Below are 9654 nucleotides of genomic sequence, written 5' to 3'. Positions count from 1 at the left end.
TTATTTAGGGATTAAGACATCTGCCACTGAGGAACTGTGATCCAGGGCAGGACCTTACCCCTATCTAAGTCCCAGCTTGTCACCCATAGAATGGGTTCAGAGAATACAGACCCACCTCTGAGCTCTCAGTGGCCAGGCCCGTCCAGGAGTGAGGCCAGGACTCAGACTGGGGTGGAGATGTCACCCCCAGACCACGGGACCAGCAGGTGGAGGAGGACCCCCCGGGCCGAGGTGGGGTCTGCAGGGGCCACCCCTCCCTCTCCATGTCCCTGGGGGCTGAGCCCTTCTCTGAAACCACAGAGCTCCCCAGGCAGCCCCCCTGGGCTCTGGCTGATTGGCATCCCCAGCAGCTCTCTCTCCAGCAAGGGGATAAGAGAGGCCTGGGAGCAACCCAGCCCAGCCTGGGCCTCGGGGAGCAGACTCGGGGTGCCTCCACCATGGCCTGGACCCCCTCCTCCTCGGCCTCCTGGCTCACTGCACAGGTGCTGCCCCCAGGGTCACACCCACACCTGGCCCAGGACTCGGGGACAGGCGTGGCCCTGACTCTGAGCTCAGCAGGGCGCTGCCCGTGGGGTCAGGAGACTCCTGGCCTTGCCGCAGGATGGGGGGCTGGAGGGGCTGAAATCTCCCCACTGTGCTCACTGTGTGTGTGAGCCCTGAGGGGCTGCGTCTGCCAGAGAAAGTGAGGGGGGTTCTCATTTGTTCAGAGGCTCCATCCATCAACCAGGCCCATGGGCCACTGGGGCTGAGACTGATGGGAGGGGGCGCCCTCGGGGCCCAGAGAATCTTTGGAGCTTAGTCCAGGCCAGGCAGGTGGGGGTCTCTGGACATGGGTTCTTCACCTCCAGCCCACCTGTCCTTTTCTCTCCTGCAGGCACTGTGTCCTCCTATGAACTGACTCAGTCGCCCTCGGTGTCGGTGTCCCTGGGACAGATGGCCAGGATCACGTGTGGGGGGAACAACATTGGAAGTAAATATGTTCAAAGGTGACAGCAGAAGCCGGGCCAGGCCCCTGTGCTGGTCATCCATGGTGGTAGTAACCGGCCCTCGGGGATCCCTGACCGGATATCTGGCTCCAAATCGGGGAACACTGCCACCCTGACCATCAGCGGAGTCTGGGCTAAGGACGAGGCTGACTATTATTATCAGTCATATGACCGCAGTTATAATCCTCATGGTGACACAGGCAGATGGAGAAGTGAGACACTAACCTCCCTGCCTGGCCCGGCGGCGCTCACTCCACCCGCCTCTGAGCAGCTGGAGGGCAGGCCTGAGGCTTGGGCGTCCTCTCTGGTCCTGGCAAAGCTCCTCCAGGGCTGGACACTCTGTCCTCTTGGGGCCTTGGTTCGTCCTGATGAAAATGGAGAAAGGTGTCTGTTCTGAGCTACAGAGACTGCTTTCAGGGTTGAGAGGAAAGGAAAGTTTTAGGGGTCACGATGCGGTCCAGGACCCGAGTGTGATCCCGTGTCTCAGGAGAGGCCGCGCTCTCTGAGCCGGCGGAGCTCTGTGGGGATCCGTCTCCTCCTGGTGGAACCCGCTGCAGGAGTCCTGGGGCTGGGTCCCCTGCCCTCCTGGATGAGGCGCCCCATGTCCTGCAGGGCTGCCTGCGGCCTGGAGAGGCCTGAGACCTGGTCCTGTCCCCTGGGACCCTTCCTCTCCTGAGATTTCACAGAAACCGCAGAGGAAGTGCTGAGTCCACCTGGCTTCTCCTGGGGACACTCTCCTGGACACACGGTCCTCAGGTTGGACCCCAGGTCCCAAGTGCCCAAAATTACTGTCTGATGGGGGCAGAGTTTCTGTTTGGGGTGATGAAAAAGCTCTAAAAATAGATCATGGTGATGGGTGCACAACGTTGTGAATGTGTTTTAGTACCACTGGATTTTCCCTCAGAAATCATTGTATTATCCAGGTTTCTCCAGACACAAAACAAATAGGATAGGTATGAATAGAGAGAGATTTATTGTGAGCAATTTATTATGAGGATTTATTATGAGGAATCTGCCCATGAGGTTTTGGAGGTTGAGAAGTCCCAGGAAGCACCGTCTGCAAGTGGACACCTGACAGAGCCAGGGGTGAGATTCAGTCCAAAGGCCTGAGAACCAGAGAAGCCGATGTATGACTCTCAGTCTCAGGGTGGGAGACCGATGTCCCAGCTCCCCCGTCAGGGAAGAGGGGGGTTCTACCTTCCTTGGCCTTTTGTTCCTCCCAGGCCAACATGGGGAGGGCCGCCTGCTTCACTGAGCCCACAGGTTCAAATGCTCATGTCCTCCAGAAACACCCCCGGACACCCCCAGAAATAAATGTAAGTGGGACCTTGGTTTCCGAGTCAAATGCACACACAAGATGAACCATCACGGTGATTAAAGTAATAACTCTTATGTATGTATATTTTACAATATTTTTTAAATTGCTCAGTCTGAAATAAAGTACAGGAATTTGAATTTTGAAGTCATTTGACCAACAAAGCAGAAGAAGAATTGTGTAGTGATCACCCATATACCCTCTCCCTGGTCGTAACATGGGTTACATGGTGCCCTGGACAGTTACAGCCTTTCTCTCTCTCCATATATATGTATGTATGTATGTATTTCAGAGAATTCACATTCATCCGTCCAGTCCACAGCCGCCGCATTCCCAGGTGCCCAGAAGTTTATTTTAGCTGTTAGTTTTGTTACCAGATAAGATCCTCAAGGTTCCCGCCCTCACATTTGGTTCTCACTTCTCTCTGATCCAGCATTTATCAGCTAAGATTCCTTATGACTCTAGGCTATGGGACCTTTTGCAAAAGTTCCACAGAGAGGGGTGTGTTCACTGTGCACAGGAGGACAGTGGTTCTATTGTGAGAAATGCTAACAGAGCCCTTCACACAGACATGAAAGGATCAGAGATAGTAATTACAGTCATTCTAAGAAATAAGAACTATAATAAAGGCAACACATAAGTTAATTTAAAAAAGGCTGGTCTTAAGGTACTTTTGGTAAACCTGCAGGCCCTACAGACCGCTGAAGACTCAGCTCTCAACCAATAGATTGGCCATGAGACACCAGTCACTCCCACCTGCTCAGGAGAATGAGGACCAAGCATCACTGCAGCAGAGGCAGCAGGACCCAGCCAGGCCCCTGAATGGCCAGGCAGCCCCGCATCCCCGCAGATTCTCCAGCTTAACCTGGGGTACAGCCCCACTGACCACCCCCACGTGCAGGCTGAGGGGGCTTCTAACGACAGAAAGGATGTGGTGGGGACGACAGTGATCTTGGGGACCCCGTCTCTCCTCCCAGCCTGGCCCTCATGCTCCCCTCCCTCCCTGATGAAGTTCTGCCCCAAAGGGCCAGGGTCTGAATCCAGGAACCCTGGGCTCCATCCTGGGCTCACCCCACTTTTCTCTATTAATCTGGGGACTTACTCTCTCTGGGCCACAGCTTTACCTGCTATAAAATGGGGAGGTATGTACTGATCTTAAGAAATTTTTTTCCAAGTTAAATTATAAAAAGGCCACCAAAGTATATTGTTAACTAAAGAGGGAATCAGTGAGTTATGAGGTCCTAGAGTTTCCTGTCGTCACTCTGCAGGAATCCAAGGAGAGGGGTTGAGCCATCTGTATGATTTCTGGATAGAATCCCAGTGGAATAAGCAGGAGATCCCCAGTTTCCTTAAAAAGGCAGACTATGCTAAGGTAGAAATGCTAGCACCACAAACTCTGAGAGGTGTGAGATGACATAAAAAATTTTTTTAAATTTAAAAAGGAGGAGAGATGGTGGAGATCATGATGTTGATGGTGGAGATGATGGTGATGAAGCTGGTGATGATGGTAATGATGATGGTGATGAAGATGATGATGACTATGGTGATGATGATGATGATGATGATGACGTAAGGGCTTAAATGACCTCAAGTGCCAGGAACATCATCACCCAACTGACCTCCTGGGGAGGGGATAGTATCAATCTTGGTTCCCAAATACAAGGAACCTTGGGTCCTGAGGGGATTACACACGTTGCTATGGAACTTGACACTTTGCAGCTACAGTTCATCCTGCACACTCTACTCTACTAACAAAACCAAAGGGACAGGAAGGGCATTTCTACCCTGAGACATGGTTGCAGGAATAGCAATTGCACTGTGTAGGTGACCTCTCTGTGCTGGGCCGGGCAGGGCAGGGGTCACAGCTGCTCAGAGGCAGGGCTGGACTCCCTGGTCCACACTCTCTCAGGTGGTCTTTGGGGTGACCTGAGGGAGGGGAGTCCCAGTCTGATTCTACTCCACCAGCAGGGGGAAGCAGAGCGCAGCCATGAGCATCAGGACAGAGGGTGGGGCTGCCCAAGTGGAGCCTCAGAGAGAACCAGCCCTCAGGGTCCACAGGTGTCCAAGGTTCAGTGCTCGGCAGGAAGCTGGGACTGACTGTGCCATCCCCTCAGGACACAGTAACCAAATTAAAGGGTCACATTCACAGTGAACCCCAGGACACCCAGGGAAAGGGGCACAGTCCATGCCTCAGCCCACGGCCAGGATGCTGCCAGGCTGACAGCCCCACTGGGCCAGCCCAGGAGAGACCACAGGCCAGGACGGTTTCGAACAGTGGTCATGCGGTCAGACATAAGGAAGGTGACTGTGACCTCAGACCTTGGAGGCCAAGTCTGATTTTTTGGACATGCGAAGCCGTGGAGGAAGCTGGGTGACAGTCACCTGGGCTGATGGTTTGGGTGACTCCCATCTCAGTGAGGAGCCCCGGGGGGGTGTAAATTTGCATAAACCCAAACCCTCACTGCCCCTCTCAAAGCTCTGAGAGGGAATAAAAGGATCTGAGTAGAGCCCAGCGCTGCTGTGGTGTCTCGGAGGCAGAGCTCAGGGCAGCCCCACCATGGCTTGGACCCCTCTCTTGCTCCCCCTCCTCGTTCTCTGCACAGGTGCTGCTCCCCGGCCCTGCCCGCAGGCTCAGGCCCCCCAGGACCCTGGGCTGGGCCTGCCTCAAACCCAGAGTTCAGCCCAGGCACAGCTTCAGAGTGGGACCCCTCCCTGCGAATGGGTCCTTCAATCTCAACCCCTCTCCCATCCTCTCTTACAGGCTCCGTGGCCTCCTATGAGCTGACCCAGCCACCTTCAGTGTCCGTGGCCTTGGGACAGACGTCCAAGATCACCTGCTCTGGAGACTTACTGGACAAAAAATATACATCTTGGCACCAGCAGAAGCCAGGCCAGGCCCCTGTGCTGGTCATTTATGAGGATAGCAAGCGGCCCTCAGGGATCCCTGACCGATTCTCTGGCTCCAGCTCAGGCAACACAGCCACTCTGACGATCAGCGGGGCCCGGGCCGAGGACGAGGCTGACTATTACTGTGGGTCAGCTGACAGCAGTGATTATCTTCACAGTGACACAGGCAGACGGGGAAGTGAGACACAAACCCCCTTCCTGTCTGGCTCACACTCTCCTCCAGCCCCAGGAGGACTGTGAACAAAGCAGTGACAGGTCTGGCCCAGTTCCCCCAGATCTGAGCCCCCCAGGCTGCCCCTCGTCCCAGCCCTCCAGGCAGGCTCTGCACAGGGGCATCAGGAGTGGATTATGGGCTGGCAGGACCAGGTTGCCTCAGTGCCTGGGCTGTGGTGTTGACTTGAGGAAACAAGGCCTGAATGAAGGACAGACAGAGAGGCCAGAGACCCAGTGCTAGTGGACCCTGGATATCCACATGGTGCTGACTGGCCACTCATCAGCCCAGATCTCTTGGATGGATGCCCAGAACCATCCAGCTCGTCAGAGCTCTGGAACCTCCAGGATCCCGTGACAACCTGGGACTCCAAACAAGGCAAAGCAGCACAGTGGACAGAGTGGGGGCCACCACGTCCCTCCTCCGTCTCACCCACCTCCCACCCATGCTGGAGCCCCTGGCAGCTCCCAGCTGTGCCCTCCCTGGGGAGGGCTGTCGTTGTAGAGACAGTACCCCCAAGGTCGTGTCCCCTGGTGCCATCTAAAAAGGTGTAAAAGCAAGTACAGAAAGGATTTAACTGTGACCAAGTACCTTTGTTGAAACTAAAAAAAATAAGAAAGAAAGAACATAGGGAGAAACAAAATATCCCATACCCAGCAAGGAAAGATCCACAATACCTGAATATCAAAAATTTCCTGTAAGGAATCAGAAAAATAAGAGTCAGAATAAGTACAAAAATCAGTTAATCCAAACTTGCCCTGAATGGCCCAGATGATGTATTTGATAGACAAGGACACAAAAGCAACTTTTATAGTGACAGTCCATTTGTTCTTGAGGTTGAGGAAAGATTGAACATGTTAAATGGAGACACAGAGTGTAAAAACATGATCCACATTGAATTTCTGCAAATGAAAACTACAACATCTGAGATTAAAATAAACTGGATGAGACTGAGAGCACATAGATGCTGCAGAAGAAGATCACTGAACTGGATGAAATAGCAGTAGAAACTATTCAAAATCAAACACAGACCCCCCCCAAAAAAATGATGAGAGATGTCATCCCCTGCCCAAAACCCACCCATGTGGCCTGAGAAAAAGTCTCCTCTTAACAAATTTTGCACATCATTCCAGGGTCTAGAGTCCGACACATGCTCAGTTTGATGAGTTTAGGACAGTTAAGCTCCAGACCCAGGTGGTCTTAGAAAGACTAAGGAGGCCAGCAGGAGGGGGTGAGGGTGTCCATAGTGACCTGGAACAGAGCTCCTGAGACCTGGTGGGCGCACTGAATGGGTTTAGGGGCCCCTCAATCCAGTATGAACTCACCTTAAGTAATTACATCTGAATGGACCCTATTTCCAAATAAGGTCCCACTCTTGGGCACTGGTGGTTAGGACTTCAACTGGCAATTGTTAGAGGTCCTACAATATGTTTGCGTATTTTGGTGTGGCCAGAAAATTTTGTCAGTGGCAAATCCCAAACCCAAGACTTTTCCCTTCCATCCCATTCCTACATCCACTATTCCATTGTATCTGCTTTTTATTAAGTGTAAGGATAAGGATTAAGGATATTCATAGATGGAAGAGGAGTAAATATTCATGTGTGCTTAATACATATCAAGACCCATCCACGTTCTTCCTACTTATTAACTTGTTTAATCACAAATAATCAATGAACAAGCATCCCCATTATATCCCATCTTACAGATGCGGAAGCTGAAGCATGAAGGGCAGAGAAACTTGTTTCACATCAGAACTGGAACGAGGCAGACCCGGCAGCAAAGAGGTCCCTCCACCCGAGTTCCTGGACTTCCCCACCTTCCTGTGGCCTCTCATGGTGCTTCCAAAGCTAAGACATGGCCTTTCCTGAATGTGCTAGGAAGTTCTCTCTCCTATTTCAGACACAAGTGACTGGCATTGTGACTTTGCAGTGCTGCCCTATCCATTACATACACTATTTGAACCACATATGTAATTTTAAATTATCCAATAAACATTTTAAAAATTAGGAGAAACCGATGCAGTTAGTTTCCACAATAGGTTTTGCTTAACTAATTACTTGAAAATATCATTTCAATATGAATTAAATATAAAAATATTGATACATTCTACACTACACTATCCTAAGCCTTTGAAATGTGCTGGGTATTTCAGATCTACAGCACATCTCACTGCGACCACCCACATCGCATGTTCAGCAGCCTCATTGGCTTGTGGCCACCATGTTGGACAGAACAGGTGAGATGGATGAGGTTTCCTTGGGGGTAACTGTGCTTGCACTATATACTCACCACCACCAGGAGGCAATGGAGGGTCCCAAGCCCAGAGTTCCTGGAGAGGAACTGCTGATCCATTTTCCACGCAGACCAGGGATATTGAGGGTACCCCAAGATGAGGAGATTTAACACATGTATCCGTGTGACTTCTTTCTCAAAGGCAAGATAGTAAATACAACTACAATTTTAAAAGTGGCTCTGAATCGTTAAACACACTTTTATTATAGTCTGTGAAATGAATGACAATAGTCTGTACATTTTAAAGTAAATAGTGTCACATCATCCCTTTCAGTAGGGAGATCATTTCCATAAACCTCACAAGTCATAAAGTTATATTTTGTGAATAGATCTAGATGGAAAGGTGGACCATAAGGAATATTTTATTGACATTGGATACCGATCACCTGAATACAGAAGAGGGGGTGGTGACAGGAGGGGCTCAGGAGGCCTGGAGTAGGGATGGAGGAAACTATGGGGGGTTTTGAGGGGGAAGGGTGGGGAGGGGGCTGAAAGCTCAGACTCTGAAGTCAATCCCTTGGATGGAATCTTGACCCATGGATCCCTGTCTGGGGGAATCTGGGAAAATCATTTACCCTCCCAATGATGGCTCCTCCTCACTAGACTGGGGAGAGGTTGTGCCTTCAGCAGAGGGCGCCGTGGGATTATTAAGATACCAGGTGGGGTGCTGCAGGAAACTCACCAAGTGTCTGGCATAGACTGGGGGCTCAAAAGTTGTCATTCTATTAAAGTAGCTACATGTGTAGGAAGACGTCCATCCTGGGGGCACCAGGGGGCACTGTGGGTCCTGGTTGGGGACCTTCATTCGTCCAAGTTCCCTGGGCAGGGTTCAAGTGCAAAGGGCATGACTGACGCTTCCTTGAAGACACTTCTCTTGAGGAGAGTAAATCTCTCTCTGAAACCCACACGTGGCCCTTCTTCTGACCCCAGAGAATTACAGGCGTGAGGCCTCTGGGCTTAGGGCTCAGACAGGAGCTGAGACACAGGATGGGGAGGGAGGAGTAGATTTGCATTCACTGCTCCTCCTTTTTTGAGCTGCAAGGGGAGAGGGTAAGACAGGGCCCTGGGGAGGCTGGTCCAGCTGCACAGCCTCAGGGCAGAGCTCCCAGAAGCGCCTCCCACCCTGGCAGCAGGGATGGGCGTCAGGGGATGCTGAGCTGGAGAATACGGTCCCCACACCCTCGAGTCTCAGCCTGTGGATAATCCACTCAAATGCATTTGGGAGGGAGGTTTGTGAACATGAGGTTTCCTCCATAGCTTTTCTGAAATCTGAAAAATAAGCATCTTTCACAGCCACCAGTGCCACTGAGTCAACCTGGGGCAGCTGTACTGAGCACAGTAACCCTGAACCTGGGCACTGACCTGCCTGGGGTTGGGTGGGACTTTGGGGCTGGATCCTGAAGGTCAGCCAGGCTCCCCGTGACTGAGGCCTGAGAGGGAAAGTCCAGGAGCTGCCCGTGGCCTGGAGGACTCCACGGGGGCAGGAGGGGAGGAGGCGGCTGGTCTCCTGGGGAGGGATGGACAGGGGAGCCGGGGGCAGGACTGGACAGGACGTCAGGGCTCCGTCCTGCAGTGACCTCTGTCCCCGACTCGGCCTGGACTCACAGGGGACACAGGGCCCTCTCCCGTCACCCCACCCCAGGAAAGGGTTGTTCTCTCCAAGGGTTTGCTGTGACTTTGTCCCAAACAAGGCCTCCTGCAGGTCCCTCTAGTGGGGAGTGTCCCGCCCCCCTTACACTGTAGGAAAGGGAGCCAGCAGGATGGCAGTGAGTAAACGCACCCCCATGCGGGTCCCACCACATCCACATGCCCCGGGGCCCGTGCTGCTAAGAAGTGAAGACAGCAGGAGCCTGTGACGGACACACAGAGGGACAGACGGCAGGATGTGAGGACAAGGATGGAAAAGGGAAGCCGATGAGACCATTCCCTGCTGTGCTTAGATG

At 52.5% G+C, this 9654-nt stretch overlaps 2 gene segments (V, D, J or C); both read left to right on the top strand.

The window, feature by feature from the left end:
- The first annotated feature begins 437 nt into the window (after nt 1-437).
- On the top strand, nt 438-1625 carry LOC103000726 (immunoglobulin lambda variable 3-9-like). The segment is given in 3 exon segments: nt 438-482; nt 875-1198; nt 1474-1625. Coding segments are annotated over 3 exon segments (521 nt in total).
- A 3209-nt stretch (nt 1626-4834) lies between these two features.
- On the top strand, nt 4835-5448 carry LOC103000440 (immunoglobulin lambda variable 3-25-like). The segment is given in 2 exon segments: nt 4835-4904; nt 5063-5448. Coding segments are annotated over 2 exon segments (432 nt in total).
- Nucleotides 5449-9654: the final 4206 nt, after the last annotated feature.

The sequence above is a fragment of the Balaenoptera acutorostrata genome, chromosome 13 (genome assembly GCF_949987535.1).
Source record: "Balaenoptera acutorostrata chromosome 13, mBalAcu1.1, whole genome shotgun sequence".
Classification (NCBI taxonomy): Eukaryota; Metazoa; Chordata; class Mammalia; order Artiodactyla; family Balaenopteridae; genus Balaenoptera; species Balaenoptera acutorostrata.
The sequence above is the reverse complement of the archived record's forward strand: the minus strand, read 5'-3'. Positions and strand labels throughout refer to the sequence as shown.